The 17,841-nt window shown below is 45.2% G+C and overlaps 1 protein-coding gene across 6 annotated transcripts in view; it reads right to left on the reverse strand.

The window, feature by feature from the left end:
• LOC134351052 (electrogenic sodium bicarbonate cotransporter 4-like) overlaps positions 1–12,751 on the reverse strand; it is a 134,417-nt gene extending 121,666 nt beyond the window's left edge. For 5 of the 6 annotated variants that reach the window (XM_063057064.1, XM_063057067.1, XM_063057066.1 and 2 more), the window contains exon 1: positions 12,101–12,275. In XM_063057064.1, the coding sequence (XP_062913134.1) occupies positions 12,101–12,173 (73 nt within the window). In that variant the 5' untranslated portion in view covers positions 12,174–12,275. Of the gene's footprint in view, positions 1–12,100; positions 12,276–12,622 lie in introns of those variants that run through there. The other variant, XM_063057063.1, reaches the window with a different exon arrangement.
• Positions 12,752–17,841: the final 5,090 nt, after the last annotated feature.

Raw genomic sequence — 17,841 nt, forward strand, 5'->3', positions numbered from 1 at the left:
CAGCAGGCCAAGCAGCATCTATGGAAAAGAGTAAACAGTCGAAATTTCAGGCCGAGACCCTTCATCAGGACTCTAATGAAGTCCGAGTCTGCTCAGTCCGTTGCTTTGGATTTTCAATATCTTTGGCTAATCTTTTAGTCACCAGTCCTTGCAACTCTGTCAAGGATCAGAGCAAATTATTGCTGAACAGTTAGGGCAAGCTTTAATCTCCAAGCTTCCATTGCTGTTTACTCCTGTACCAAACCCTTGGAACGGACTCTGCAAAAGCCAGCAGGCACATAGTTGAGCTTGTGTACTGTGGAAGCAGGTTCACGGGTTCTGTGTCCTTCACACGGAGAGTGGTGAATCTGTGGAATTCTTCTTCACACAGAGAGTGGTGAATCTGTGGAGTTCTCCTTCACACAGAGAGTGGTGAATCTGTGGAATTCTCTGCCACAGGAAACAGCTGAGGCCAGTTCACTGGCTATATTTAAGAGGGAGTTAGATTTGGCCCTTGTGGCTAGAGGGATCAGGGGTATGGAGGGAAGGCTGGTACAGGGTTCTGAGTTGGATGATCAGGCTCGAAGGGCCGAATGGCCTACTCCTGCACCTATTTTCTATGTTTCTATGAGACAGAGACACTGATTATAAATAAGCATATTAATCACTCATTTACAAACTGTAAAAGATTTGACCAAACATTTAAGCCACCCACCCCCCCATCAAGTTATACAAACTACAAAACTAAACTTTCAACAAACAGATACTTAGCTAAGAGTGCGGGAGGGCCTCCTGAATCTGGAGCGTACTTTCCCAATGGTCCTTTGGCACTGGTTGCAATGTCAGTATGACTGGACCTTGGGCCCAAAGGAAAGAGACCAAGCCTCCTGCATGTGCTATTCTTATACCCAAGGTGCTTGAAACTGGACACTGGTGATGTGGCACACGAAACAACCAATGGGAAAGGGCAGCTGCATATTTTTTAAACAGGCCGATCAATGGCCGACACAGAAGAAACAGCTTTCGACCAGCAAATCGGGAATCAAACTCAGGTCGCTGGGTTGAAAGTGCAGCACTCTACCACTGAGGAGTGTGAGTGAGCCCAATTGCAGACAGGAGTTGATGGGCAGATTCCAAAGTAAGGTTTGCTTTCTTTTAGCCAAGATCAGGCAACCAGTCAACTCATAAGTGCAGTATTCCAAACACAAATTCAGTAATCCAAGATCTTAGTGCACAAATGGGATCCGGAAATGGCAGGCAGTAAGCAGACATAAAAAACACAGAGGGAAGACAGCCAACTATCTCTTGTTACTTACATGATCACACCTTAAAACAGCAGAGTAAGGTACGGGAAGCAGGGTTAAATAAACCAACATTAATTGGGAGCATGTGCAGTCAGTGATCAATAACAAGAGAGTCCAACCAGTTCTGAAAAACCCTTCGGGGCTATGCCTGCCCATGCAGGCCAATCTCAGAATAGACTGGAGTTCTAACACACACGTGGCATGAACATCGATTTCTCTAACTTCTGGTATTTTTCTCTTTTTCCGTTCTCCATTGTGGCTCTCACCTTCACTTCTCCTCACCAGCCTGTCCCTTCCCTCTGGTGCCCCTCCTCTTTCCTTTCCTCCATGGTCCACTCTCCTCTCCTTTCAGATTCCTTCTTCTTCTGTGATTTGCCTTTTCCACCCAGCACCTCCCAGCTTCTGACTTCAACCTGCCTCCCCCACCCTCTGAACTTCTCCCTCACCTAACATTTTCCAGCTTGTACTCCTTCCCCTCCACTCTACCTTCTTATTCTGGCTTCTTTCCCCCGTCATTTCCAGTCCTGTTGAAGGGTCTTGGACTGTTTATGCCCCTCCCTAGCTGCTGCCTGACCTGCTGAGTTCCTCCAGCGTTTTGTGTGTGTTGTGCTCGGAGAATCTTGTCCACCTTGAAATGATTTGCATTTTCGAACAAAACTGAAAAAAAACTACTTTACCGCCAATGCTACAGCTGTCTATTGTGGTTTTTAGCATCTCTGGCACTGACTTCAAGAGTCCACAGCTGGGTTTTGGCATTTGTCTCTACGGTCCCGGCAATCTGCAGGTGATCCAGGCTACAGTCCTGCTGTTTCGATGGACTACACCAAACTTTCGGCTAGGGGCTTTACTTCTGTTTCCTTTGTGTTTACCGGCATGTGCTCTACTTCAGCCTGGAAAGGTTAATCCCATTAAACAGGCTTTTAATTCTATCAATGATCCCTCCATAGTGCAGGCCTGAATCAAATTATAGCTCCATCGTACTCCCAGGAATGAAGTCTTGCTGTGCCCTCTTTCCCACTGTTTACCTATCACTTCTAAGTCTGCTGGATCTTCTAAGCTACAAGTGCAACATTCTGACTATGAAGCAATTGTAACTAATTCTTCTGGGCAGGAATTTCACTTCCTCTGATTACTAACCAATCCTACAACTCCACTGTCTTGGAGAATGCTCTCTGAAAGTGGTGACAGAGGGCAAGCCCAAGGTCCAATTGCTTCACTCTTTTGCAAATTAATTATGAAATGTTTAACTCTACTTATTATGCTGGGACTGCACGGTAGGGTCAGACTGCATGAAGAGAGACAATGAATCACAAGGTGGTCTATGGTGACATAAACACTTAGTGGCCAGTTTATTAGGGTCTTCCTGCACCTAATAAAGAGGTTACAGAGTGTATGACCGTGGTCTTCTGCCCATCTACTTCAGGGTTCAACATGTTGTGCATTCAGAGATGCTCTTCTGCACACCACTGCTGTAACACGTGGTTATTTGAATCACTGTCACTTTCCTGTCAACTTGACCCGGTCTGGTCATTCTCCTCTGACCTCTCTCATTAACAAGGTGCTTTTTTTTCCTCACAGAGCTGCCACCCACTTGATATGTTTTGAATTTTGCATCATCCTCTGCAAAATCAAGTGTCTGCTGTGCATTAAAATCCCAGATCAGCCGTTGCTGAGATACTCAATCCACCCTATCTGGCACCAACAATCATTCCACACTCAAAGTCCCTTAGATCTTATTACCTTCCCATCCTGATGTTTGAACAACAACTGAAACTCTTGACCATATCTGTATGCTTTACTGCATTGAGTTGCTGCCACATGATTGGCTGATTAGATAGTTGATTTGAGCAGGCATAAATTAGCCTCTGTGTGTAAGTATGTACTTTGATAATAAATTTACTTTGGACTTTGAGAGTGACTGACATTCTAAACAAACAACTTGATCACTCAGTGATGCATGGTCTATCCAGAACACTGTGTATCCAGCAGCATCAGTGGGAGGAGAGAAGTGGTTGCCCTGCATCAGAAAGGAGAGGTGGCCAGCAGAGAGAGGATATGGGGAGTGATGGGAGAGGACTTCAAGGCAACGAGTGGGTTGGTTCCCAATTTGTCATTTGCTATTTATAGTTTTTCATGAATTCTATTGTATTTCTTTATTTTCATGCAAGAAAATGAATCTCAAGGTAACATCGATGCGCTTTGATGATAAATTTACTTTGAACTTTGAACTCCCGCACTGACCTGCGTATCCTTGACCCTCTCTGCTGCCAGGATAAAACCCAATGCAAACTACAGGAACAACACCTTATATTCCACCTACAACCCAATGAATATTGAGCTTTCCAGTTTTGGATAACAGCACCCCCTTTCCCCTGACACCCATTTCTTCCCTCCTCCCCCTACTTGATCATCCTCCCTCCTATTTTTGTTCCCCTTCCAACCCTCCCTCACAGCGCTCCCCACAACAATCTTAGTATCTTCCTCTCCTCCATCCTTCAAACACAGATTTCCTGCCTCCCACCCACGATCTTCTATCTGCTTCCAACTGTCATTCACCTTTCCTTTCTCCTCTTCATTCGTTATGTGCCATGTCGTATGACGCGGCCGATCATGGTCTCATGGCCATGCTTGTTCTTGGCAAATTTTTCGACAGAAGTGGTTTACCATTGCCTCTTCTGAGCAGTGTCTATACAAGATGGGTGACCCCAGCCATTGTCAATACACTTCAGAGATTGTCTGTCTGGTATCAGTGGTCACATAACCAGGATGTGATATTCGCCAGCTGCTCATACGACCGTCCACCATCTGCTCCCATGGTATCAAGTGACCCTGATCAGTGGGGGGCTAAGCAGGTGCCACACCTTGGGTGACCTGCAGGCTAGCAGAAGGAAGCAATGCCTTACACCCCTTTTGGGTAGAGATGTATCTCCACCTGCCACCCTCGATCACCTCTAATGGTTCCTATTCTCACCTCCTTTACTTATCAGACTGGTGTTCCTGCTCACCTCCCTCCGGCAGCCGTCTTCCATTTTTGCACTCTCCCTTCCCCACCTTGTTGCATCTGTTGTTGAGTGGGTCTATTGTCTTGATGAAAGGTCTCAGCCCGAAACATCGACTGTTTATTCCTCTCCGTAGATCCTGCCTGACATACTGAATTTCTGCAAATTTTTGTGTGTTACTCTGGATTTCCAGGATCTTGTGTCCATTTGTTGTTTTTCCTTCTTTCCCCTCTTGTCTGCCTCCATCTATCATTCCCCTGCCATCATCTCCTAACTCCACCCCCCTACATGGCACTGCATGCCCATCACTTTACACCCCTCCTCAATCCACCAATCACCGCAGAGTCCTTACTTGCCACACCCCTCCTCTGGCTGTGTCAGCCATCTTGCCTTTCCGCTCTCTTCAACCCAAAATGTCACCATTTCCTTTCCTCCCACAAACTCTCCTTGACTCAGATTGTGTGTTGCTCCAGATTCCGGCATCTGCACCCTTTTGCATCTCCAATTTGATCCTTCATCCTGCCATCCCCTCCTTTCACTCCATCCTGTCATCTGTTGGAACTGGCTCCAGACTGGATATGGGCACTCTCCACTGCCAGATTCTTAAGACTCATAGAGCATACACCAGGCAAAAAGGCCCTTCAGCCCACACCAACCATAACTCCAAGAGACATAAGAGCAGAATTAAGCCATTTGGCCATCGTGTCTGCTCTGCCGTTCTATCATGGTTGATTAATTTATTCTTCTCAACCCCATTCTTCTGTCTTCTCCCTGTAACTTTTGGTGCCCTTCAAGAACTTGGCAATTTCTGCTTTAAATATACCCAATGACCTAGCATCCACAGCCATCCATGGCAATGATTTCCACAGATTCACCAACGTCTGGCTCAGGAAATTTCTCCTCATCTCTATTCTAAATGGACATCCTTCTATTCTGAGGCTGTGCCCTTTGGTTTAAGACTCTCCCACCATAGGAACCACCCTCTCCGTGTCCACTGAATCTAGTCCTATCAACTACCCTTTTACATTAGCCCTACACTAATCAATTTCATAAAATTCTCCCTGCATTCTCAATAATTCCCCCCCCCCACTCACTTACATTAAGGGACAATCCTCAACACACAATTAACCTCCTAACCTGCTCGTGTCTGGGATGCCGAAGAGGAGACCCATGCAGTCGCAAGTTGAACTTGAAAACTCCACACGGAAAGCGCCCGATGTCAGGATTGGACCTTGCAGTCTATACTGGCTGCACCATCTGTAAGTAACACTCCCCATGTTTCGTCTCACATCTCAAAGGCGTGCTGGTTGATTAATTGATTGCCCACTGCAGATTGTCCCTAGTGTGTAGGAGAGTTGTGGGATCTAGTGGTGTTGATGGGAATGTGGGGCGAATTAACACGAAGGGAAATATATAGGACTAGCGCAAATGGACAGTTGATGGTCAGTATGTACTCAGTGGGCAGAAGGGCCTGTTTCCATGATGAATCTCTCTGTGAATATGAGCCAATAACAAATCAGACAGTTCATTCATAATGTGCCATGTTGTATGATGTGGACGATCAAGGTCTTTCCATGATTATGATTGTCCTTGGCAAATTTTTCTGCCGAAGTAGTTTGCCGTTTCCACCTTCTGGGCAGTGTCAAGACGGGTGATCAGAACCATTATCAACACTCTTCAGGGATTGTCTGCCTGGCGTCAGTGGTCGCATAACCAGGACTTGTGATATGCACTGGCTGCTCGTACGACCGTCCACCACCTGCTCCCATGGTTACACCTGACCCTGATCGGTGAGGGGGAGGGAGGGGGGCTAAGCAGGTGCTACACCTTGCCCAAGGGTGACCTGCAGGCTAGCGGAGGGAAGGAGCACCTTACACCTCCTTTGCTAGAGACGTATCTCCATCCCACCATCCTAAACAAACAGTAGCTTGTTCTGCTGACCTTTCAACCTACCCCAACATCAACCTCACCCTTCCCTCCCACATAACCCTCCATTTTTCTTTCATCCATGTGCCAGTCTAAGAGTCTTTTTAATGTCCCTAACGTATCTGCCTCTATCACCACCCCTGTCAGCACGCCCCGTGCATCCAACACTCTGTATAAAAATCCTGCTTATGTCATCCCCCTCTATACTTTCCTCCAATCACTTTAAAAACATGTTCCCTTCTAGTAGCAGTGTAAGTGGTGATGCTGTCCGCTCCATCTATGCCTCAACATCTGATATATCTCTGTCAAGTCTCCCCTTATCCTCCTTCACCACAAAGAGAAAAGCCTTATCTCGCTCAATCTCTCCTCATAAATCTCCTCTGCTCTCTCTCTCTCTCTAAAGCTTCCACATCCTTCCTATGATGAGGTGACTGGAGACGAATGCAGCAAACCACTGGAAATGCCCCTCAGCGTGGAGAGCACTGTCACATGTGCAGTGCCTCCACACATTGGCTTATGGATCAGAGGCATGCTGGCCCCATCAATACGCTCCAGCTCAAGCATCTGCAGGGAGCAGGCAGATTAACTGTTTACCCTTCAAAGCAACACACAGGTTTGCTTTGTTTCTGAGAACCTATCAATTCTCTTCAGAATTCTGCCCTCCTGATCTCATTTCCCTGCTCTTGGTGACCTGCCCTTGGATTCACTTCTGCACTGAGAGGCTGGCCCAGGTTTTCCTACACAGGACTCAACACTGGGAATTTTTACATATGAACTCGTGTGATCCTCTCACAAATATGTGCTCACACATAAAGAGAGAAGCATAACAACAAACAGTATGCACTAACGCAGATATAGAAACACACCAACACACAGGTGCACACAGAGTATACATTTACACAGGTACACACACACCAACACACAGATGCGCGCACACACGTGCACACACACACACGCACACACACAGGTACACACACACACACAGTGGTACATGTACATAGACGCACATACACAGTTGGACATTTAGACAGATACACATACACCAATACACAAATACACACGCACAGCCATAGATTTACACAGATATGCACACCAACACACATGTGCACACACTGTATACATTTACACAGAGACACACACACCTGTGCACAGTCTTACATTTACACAGATAGACATACACCAACAGACAGATGCACACACAGTCGCAAATTCACACAAATACACACACCAACACACAGATGCACACACATATTTGTACACTTACAATGAGATACATCCACAAACCAACACAAGGTGCACACACAAGTTTGTATATTTACACAAATACATACATAGCAGAACACAGATGCACACACAGTATACATTTCCACAGATACACACAGTCAAAACACAGGTACACATTTACACGGATGCTTACAGACCAACACACAGATGCATGCGAACAGTATACACTTACACAGATAAACACGCACCAACACACAGATGGGCACACACATTTGTACATTTGCACAGCTACTCACACCAACATAGATATGCACATACACGGTTGTACATTTACACAGATACACACACACCAATGTACAAGTACACACACACAGTATATATTTACACAGGTACACACACCAAAACACAGATGCACACAAATGTTACACATTTACACAGATTCACAAACACCATTACACCAATACAGACACAGTATACACTTACACAGTTACTCGCACACCAATGGACTGATGCACTCACAGGATACATTTACACAGATGCACACACACAGTTGCACATTTACACAACTACAGCAACTCACAGATGCTCACACAGTATACATTTGCACAGATAAACACATACCAACATACAGATACACACATTGAGTATATATTTACTCAGACACACACAAACCAACCCACAGATGCACACACACTGTCATACTTTTGCACTGCTACACACACACCAATGCACAGATGCACACACACTGTATATATCAACACAGATTCACACACTCCAATGAATAAATGCACACACAGTGTGTACATTTCCACAAATTCACACACACCAATGCACATATGCATCTACACAGTTGTACATTTACACAGGTACACAGACACCAACGCACAGATGCACCAGTGCACAGTATACATTTACACAGTGCATACACACCAATACACAGACACACACAGAGTATACAACTTACACAGATTCACACACACACCAAAGCACAGATGCACATGCAGATGCATTTACTCAGATACACACTTACTAACACACAGATGCAGATACACTATACATTTACACAGATACACACACACAAACAGAGCAATGCACTCACAGGATACATTTACAGAAACGCACACACCAACACACAGATACACACACCAACACACAGATGCACACAGACAATATATATTTACATGGACACACACACACCAACACACCATTTGTACTGTTGCACTGATACACACATACACCAAAACATGGCATACATTTACACAGATTCACACACACTAATACACAGTTTCACACAGTATACATTTACACAGACACATACACCAATGCACCAGAACACACACCAGTCATACTTTTTCACAGATACACTCACACAAACACACAGTGTACATTTACACAGATATACACACACCGATGCAGTGTCACACACAGACACACATTTGCACAGAGACACACATAGCAACACACAGATGCCCACACAGTATACATTTGCACAGATACACACACCAACACACAGTCTTACATTTACGCAAATACACACACAGTTAGACACAGATGCACACACTATATACTTTTACACTGATTCACACACACCAAAACACAGATGCACTCAAATGTTACACATTTAAAAAGATTCACACACATTTGTACAGCTGCACGCATACACAAACAAAACACAGATGCACACACAGTATTCCTTTACACAGACACCCATACCCATGCACCAATGCACACACACAGTTGTACAATTATTCAAATACACACACACATGAAGACACAGATACACACACAGTCATACATTTACACAGATACAGACACACCAATGCACAGATACACACACAGTACCTGTATACTTTTACACAGAAAGACACACACCAACACACAGATGCATTTACAGTGTCACACAACCCATTGCATAGATTCACACACAGTATACAGTTACAGAGATAAACACACACCAACACATGGATATGCACACACGGTATAAATCTGTGTTCTGTGTACTGTATACTGTATGTACAGATATGCACACACCAGCACTCAGATGCCCACATGGTCGTACATTTACACAGATCCACATACACCTGTGCACAGATTCACAAACACAGTATACATTTACTCAGATGTACCCGCACCAACACACAGATGCTCACACATAGTAGTAGATTTTCACAGATACAGGCACACCAACACAAGATGCACACACACAGTATAAATTTACAGATACCTATAGACCAACACACAGATGCACACACAGTTCTACATTTATTCTGATACACACACACACACAAACACACCAATACAGATGCACACACAGCATACATTTCCGCAGATTCCCGCACAATGCGCACACGCAATTGTAGATTTAGACAGATACACACACACCAACACACAGATGTACGCACAGATACACACTGACCAACATATCAGATGAACACACAGTGCACACATTTACACAGATACACACACACCAATGCACTAACCGTATACCTTTACACAGATGCATATACACCAACACACAGATACAACCACAGTGCACACTTACACAGATACAGACACAGCAACACAGGGATGCACACACAGTTGTACATTTACACAGATACACACACACACAGATGCACACACACTTCTGTACATTTACACTGATACACACACACCAACACACAGAACCACATGCACACACACCAATGCACCAAAGCACTGACAGGATGCTTGTGCATACACACAGTCATATATTTACACAGGTACACACACACACCAGCATACAGTATACATTTGCACAGATACACCCTCACCAACACAAAGATGAACACAGTGTATATATTTACACAAATATGCACACACCAAAGCACCAGTGCACTCACTGGATACATTTACACAGATGCACTTACACCGTTGAACATTTACACAGGTACAGACATACCAACATACAGATTCACACACAGAATTCAATTACACAGATACCAACGCACCAACACACAGTTGCACATACAGTATACATTTACACAGATACACACACACCAACACACAGATGCTCAGACATAGTTGTGCATTTACACAGATACACACACATTAATAGACAATGTATACATACAGTATACATTTACTCAGGGACGCACAGTCCCACATGGATGCACACCCAGTTGTACGTTTACACAGATATACACACACACCAAAACACAGATGGACTCATAGTACACATTTACACAGAATGACACATGCACCGACACACAAACACGAGGAAATATGCAGATGCTGGAAATTCAAGCAACACACACAAAATGTTGGTGGAACGCAGCAGGCCAGGCAGCATCACACAGATGCACACACACACTATACATCTACACAGATTCACACACACTAAAACACAGGTGCACACACAGTATATATTTACACAGAGACACACACACAAACACACCAGCGTGCCCAAGCACTCATACATTTATGCAGATAGGCACACACCAACACACAGTCAAACACAGAGATATTCACACACCAACACACTGATGCACAGACACAATATACATTTTCACAGATAGACACACACCAATGCACAGATGGACACACGGCTCACATTTACACGGATCCATAGACACCAGCACATGGATGCACACATGGTACAAATATACACAGGTACACAGACACCAACACACAGTTGCTCACACACAGTCACACATTTACAGACAGACCCACAACAAATCACAGATGCACATATAATATACATTTACATAGTAACACACAGACACCAACACACAGATGCTCAGACACAGTCGTATGTTTACACAAATACAGACATACTAATGCACTCACACAATACACACTTACACAGATACACAACACGAACACAGAGATGCACACAGAGTATATATTTACACATATTCACATACATCAATACACAGATGCACACACAAAGTCGTATATTTGCACAGATATGTACATACCAACCACACAGTGTACATTTAAACACATACACACACACCAACACCAGATACACACACAGTTGTACACTTACACAGATACACACACACCAACACAGATGCATGCACCCACACTTCAAACAATCGAAGATTCGAAGTACAGTCATCGTCGCTATATCTATGCAGTATACAGCCCTTTAAACGTCTTTCCACAGACAGCCACAAAACAAAGAAAGAAAATGAAACACCTTGAAAGAAAAAAACAATGAAGAGGAAGACACACAAATAGAGATACTTCATATACATCCAGGCACAGAAAGATAGACATATGCAGATTGAAATAAACACCTATTCATAGACACAGTCACAGATTTACATGTATGCACACACACACACACACACAGCCACACATATACGCAGAATAACATACACCTACGCGCAGGTACATACTCAGGCACATACATCAGTGCATCCTCATTGTATACAGCTACACATATACACAGAAAAACACACACACACACACACACACACACACAATGCACATACACCCATATACAGGTGCATAGGCACAACACACAGGCAGTAGGACAATGGGGTCTGTATTTCCTGACTAGTGTTTACAAGTGTACCTACTGACTAATGCAACTGTTGAACAATCTTTGCATTACTTTCAATTGTCTTTCACTCCTTGCCCGGAGGCCCGCGTCAGGTCCCCATCCCCGTCCCGCTCAGTGAACGCTGGCGACCTACTCACAGACACCTGCTCTCACGTCCCATCCACCAGCTGGCTTCAGCAGGCAGCAGGTAGAACGGTTCCTTGTCTTCATCGATTGAGCTCCGTGAGACTCACTGAAACATTCCACTGCATCACATGACGACTTTCTGGTTAAAGCCGTGAGAACTGTAAACTCTAAAAATGATTGTCCCTCTAAAATCAGAGACAGGTCCAGATAATTCCTTTGGCGCTGAAAGACACCTCTTCCCTGCAAGAGCTGAGAACTCCCTTGATATTTGCGGCACTAAAGTTCCGTGAGGTAAGGTTCAAGTAAGCAAGAGGCACGACCAAACACACTTTTTTATTGCAGTGACCCAGTTGCAGGCGTAACTTTGCTGAAGAAATGTAACTCTAGTCTGCGGAGCAAAGTGTTAACAGCTCAGCTGAGTGAAACTACATGAATTACATCAGTTCTGTTCTGGCCACAAGACAAGCCCTCCATTACTGGTCGCAAAAAGCACATGATAAAACAACAATAAACAGCATGGGTTTCAATCCTACCTGCTTCACTCCCACTCATTTTGCGGCATGCATTAACAGCAGGCCTGTATGTGCGCAGGGTAACTTGTGGCTGTCTGAAAGAGTGTGTCAAACCCTGTTACACAGAGCCGCTCACCCTGGAGATTAAACGGAATAGCACGCTCTTTGCTGAGTTGAGTCCTATTGATGATTATGCCAAACCCAGTGGAGCTTACCCATTTCAATTCTGAGAAGGCTTTCACTTTAACTATTCCCGAGCCTTCACTAAAGGGCTCTTCGGTGTGCTGATGAAAATGACCCCTCTGGAAGGAAACGGGCCAGTCGTTTAATTGAAGTGGCCCCTTGACCATCCTCTGACTTCAAAGTTCCAGGAATAAAAGTTTAACAAGCGAATATCATTCCAGATTCACTAATGACTTTGCTCCCCGTGGGAAAGGGCGTGAGAGGGTGCACCTTTCCCCTCATGGTGGTATCAAGAACCATCAAGAATCAAGATTGCAGAATTAGGGATCACCCATTTAAGATAAAGATGAAACAAAAAGTTCTTCTCCCGGAGAAAGGTGAATCCTTGGAATTCTCTAACTTTGAGCGGTGTGCATTTGGAGTCACTGAAGATAATCTTGGCTGAGTTGGAATGATGTTTGGCGCAGAGAAGTCAAGGGTTACAGGGAACGAGTAGTAAACTAGAATTGAGGTCAGGGATCCAATCAGCCATGGCTTTACTGAACGGTGGAGCAATCTGCAAGAACATAATATTTGACCCCGATCCTACTTTTTATGCCCTTGTGACCTTATCCAGGACTGAACGTTTCCTGACAGACCCACGAAAGGTTCAGAGGGACCCACCCAACTGAGGGGGTACTCAATTTTTGGCAGCTTGAGGAAGGAGCATAGATGCTTTTCCTTTCCCCTGAAAGGAAATGCTCTGACCAAGCCCCTTCCACCTCGTGTGCAAACGTTTTGAAGGAGAATGTGATCTAAGTCAGCCAGCCAGCTAGCTCTCTCTCCCTCCTCTGTCTTCCAGACTTCTGAAGACCTGCTGTCCCTACAGCACCACCTTTGAAGTTCTCAGCAGTGCGAGAGGGAGGAGGAAGGACGGGGACACAGGAAGGATAGGTGTTGTATAGTTTTATATTTTTGTAAACGGCTGCTGGGTACAGACAGGGAAAACCTTTACTGACGACGTACCCTTCCTTGCTGGGCAAGAAAAGGAGTGGACAAGTGAACTGAGTGGCAGGGATAGGGTTGAGGGGCAGATTGGCCTCCTTGTATTCTCCTGAGCTCCATAATGAAGTTGTGCTGACAAATATTTCAAAACAGACTGATTAGTATTACGCACAGGACGCCCTGACTCTCTTTACAAATGTAACCGGCTGGTGAGGATTCCAGCAGAGATGTGTGTTGAGATACTGGAGGACTAGGCAGACAGTGTGGCAACAGTTAACAGATTAGCATTCGCAAGGGCTGAGAGTTATTTGTACCTTGAATCCCGACTGAAAACAATGTGCCTTTAGTTCCTCGCAACTGTCACTGCTTTCAGAGTCTGGCAGCGAGTGCGTAGCAATCCCAACGTCCTTTGTACATACTCATCGGAAGCTGACCTGGAAGCTGTTTTGACCCTCGGGCGACCCCTTGGAAGCAGCCAAGCCACAAATGGCGTGCGGCTGTAACTGAGATCAGGCAGAGGGCTGGAGCTGTGGCTCGGTGTCGTGGATCTCAGGGCCGTGCCGGCAAGATAAAAAAAAATGTCGCACTAGAGGGACCCCTGGGACCTCGAAGCCGGGAGCCACACAGGACCCGCTGGCCGAGCATGGGGAGGTAGTGCATGCAGCGGTGAGCCAGGATCCAAGTCCTCTGCGAGGCTGCAGTCTTCAGCCACTGATTGATGGCCTTTAAGGGCTACAGACCCATCAGGAAGGCACATTGCCGACACAGTGGCGTACCGGGTAGAGCTTCTGCCTCCAGTGCCTGAGACCCGGGTTCAGTCCTGACCTCCGCTGCTGCTTATGTGGGGTTGTGTGACTGTGACTGTGTGGAACTCCCCCCCCAGGTGCTCCGTTTTCCTCCCACCTTCAAAAGGTGTGCAAGTTGGTGTGAAATTGCCCCTGATGTGTAGGTGAGGGGTAGAACTGGGGAGGAAGTTGATTGGAGTGTAAGTGGGATAAAATGGAATTGAGACTGGATTAGTGTTTAGGATGACTGACCCAATGCCTCCATACGATTGAGTAGGTGGGTTGTAAAATCCAGTGGAATAGAGTAATATTTTTATTTAGGGTCCATTTAATATCAGAGAATGTACACAGTATACCACCCGAAATTCATACTTTTCACAGGCATCCACAAAACCAGAACCCCATAGAATGAATGATAGAAACATTGAAGCCCCGAAGCCCCAGTGCAAATGGATGGTTGATTGTCTATATGTGAAATGAAGGGCTTGTTTCCACACTGCATACTCTTTGGATTTTCTGGTCAGTGAGGGCAGCCCTATCTACAGATAAACAACAGACTGCTGGAATACTCCTGTGATTCCAATATTCACTGGCACTGGCATAGAGTGATACGGTCAGCGCAGAATGTTATCATTGCTAAAATGGATGTGGACCTAACCTGTAGCGAGAACCATTTCCTCCTCACCCAGGAGATAATGAAATGGGTTGTGTTCAACATGGGGTCTACCTGAAGCTGTGTGACCAGCTCAGAAATTAAATGTGATTCCTTAGTGTTTAAATTTGTAAATTCATAAGATAACAGAGGCAGGAAATGATTGGATCAATCTCAGTATACCTATCCCCAGTAATAAAGTTAGCTTCCTCCCCCTTCAGCACCTGAGGATATACAGAACTGTGCAAGAAATTTAGCCACATAATGGTGCGCAGTGCCACCACCTCCTCTGGCATTGTGTTCCAGCTATCAACCATACTGTGAAAAAATAGAGTACTGTGCAAAGTCTAGACATATGTATATAGCTAGGGTGTCGAAGACTTTTGCGCAGAATTGTATTTGCCAACGGGGAGCAGAAAGTGGGTTTGTAAATCTGGCGGGAGCAAAGAAGGTTGGGAATGGTGAGTGTGAAATGCCGTGGGAGGGGTGTGGGACAAGTGGCAGAGAGGAGTGCCAGGGGCAGGGGGTGGGCACAGGTGCAGATCCAACCAGCTCTGAGACACCAGGCAAGGTCATTTGATTCCAAACAATTGGTTGATTGATCATTACAGATTGTCTCTCTGGTGCTTCTCGCTCCCTCCCCTCTCCCTTCCCCTTTTCCTAACCATGATTCCACTCTCCCTGCCCCCTTCCCACTCTCAGTCCACAATAGGGACCCATATCAGAATCAGCATTATCATCACTCACATGTATATGAAATGTGTTTTTTTTTGCGGCGGCAGTAATAGTGCAATACATAAAATTACTACAGGAGTGTGCGCAAATCTTAGGCACCCTAGCTATATATGTGTGTGCCTAAGACTTTTGCACAGTACTGGTCTGTTTCATTGATTACAAACCTGCTTTAGCACAGTTACATGCTGAGTAGTATCAGCCCAGGACTTACAGGTGATTATCAACATTAGACATTGGGCCCAGTGTCTGCGAATCATCCAGTCCACTGGAGGCAGGAGTCTGAAAATGACCTGACCTGGGTTTAGAGGGCAGGATTCTTCAATAATAGATTCTAATGTTGTTACAGTGACAGATATTGAGTACACTTATTCATTCCCAGAACTATCTCAGGCACTTTCAGCCGCCATTTCGTTGTGCTGGCGCAGCGGGATGTCTCAGGGATAAGGACTCCTCATTCAGATTCAGGGTTATTTTTCACATGTCCATCGAAACATACAGTGACATGTGGCATTTGTGTTAGCAGTCAACACGCCCCTGGATGTGCTGGGGGGGCCTGCCTGCAAGTCTTGCCACACAGACTGGGGCCAACATGGCATGCCGACAATCCTCGACTGAACAGCACAGAACATGCTTACGCAACAAAACAAAATCAAGGCCTGTTCATGCTCACCATCCACACACACGCACAGCCCTCTAAACCCAGGTCAGACCATCTTTGGCCTCCAGCCTCCAGCCTCCAGTGGACTCCAGGATTCACAGACACTGGCTCCAGTTCCTAGCACTGATATTCGCCTGTAAGTCATGGGCTGGCATTGATCAGCACGTAACTATGTTAGAGCAGTAAATCAAGGTTTGTAATCAATGAAACAGACCAATAAGCTTAATACATGTGACAATTGAATGATGCATTGAAGCAGCCGATATTGGGCAGTTTGGGAAACATCCCTTAGGTACTGCAAGCTGCCTGCAAGACTTAATTAAGCATAGATCTTGCCTGGAGTCTGATAATTTTAATTTAAAGGAGTGGGGGGAATACAAAGTCCATTGTATTTCAAAGAACAACAGAGAAAGGCACTGGAGGAAGTCAGTGGGTCAGGCAGCAACTACACAAGGAAATGGTCAGTCAATGGGGTCAAAAGATCGAGGGAAGGAAGCCAATATAAAGAGGTGGAGGGAAGGACTCTGGGAAGGAGCTGGCAGGTGATTGGTGGGAAGGGATTGGGTATTATGTCAGAAACTGGCTGGTGATACGTGGAGGCACAAAGGGCTGAAGAAGGTGGAATCTGACAGGAGACGTTGGAACATGGAATAAAGGGAGGGAAGTGAGAAGGGGAATGACTGGTGGGAGTGTGTGGGTGACGAGCAGCTGGAGAGGGTGGGGAAGGGGACAGGGGTAGGGCAATGAGGGCCAGATGGATCAGGAGGAGATAGAAAATGAAAAAAAAGTGGGTGTATAGGGCTAGAGGGGAGTGGTTATCAAACGTTTGAGAATTTGATGTTGGTGCATTCAGGTATCTATTTCATTTGACTGAAAAAGTTGACTGGATGTCAGAGGAAAGATGTTTGTGGTTCTGAGTCTCCAGAGCCAAGGAGGAGGCCTGTTTGTGTGTGTGGCAGGGTGGGATAAGGGCTTTCTTTGCTGTTCTCTTGTTGTATTATATTGTTATTGTTGTTGCTTGTATTATTCTGTTGAACACTGTGGGCATGCTATGTTGGCACTGGAATGTCCTCAGCACATTCTTGGGTATGTTGGTTGTTAACGCAAATAACATATTTCCACCGTATGTTTCCATGTACATGTGATAAATAAATCCAAATCTGACATTAGCAACAGTCCAAATGTCTTTTTTTCAAAACAATTGGTTGTTTACAGTGCATTACATCGGATACATAATGGAATG

Source organism: Mobula hypostoma, chromosome 8 (genome assembly GCF_963921235.1).
Source record: "Mobula hypostoma chromosome 8, sMobHyp1.1, whole genome shotgun sequence".
NCBI lineage: Eukaryota > Metazoa > Chordata > Chondrichthyes > Myliobatiformes > Myliobatidae > Mobula > Mobula hypostoma.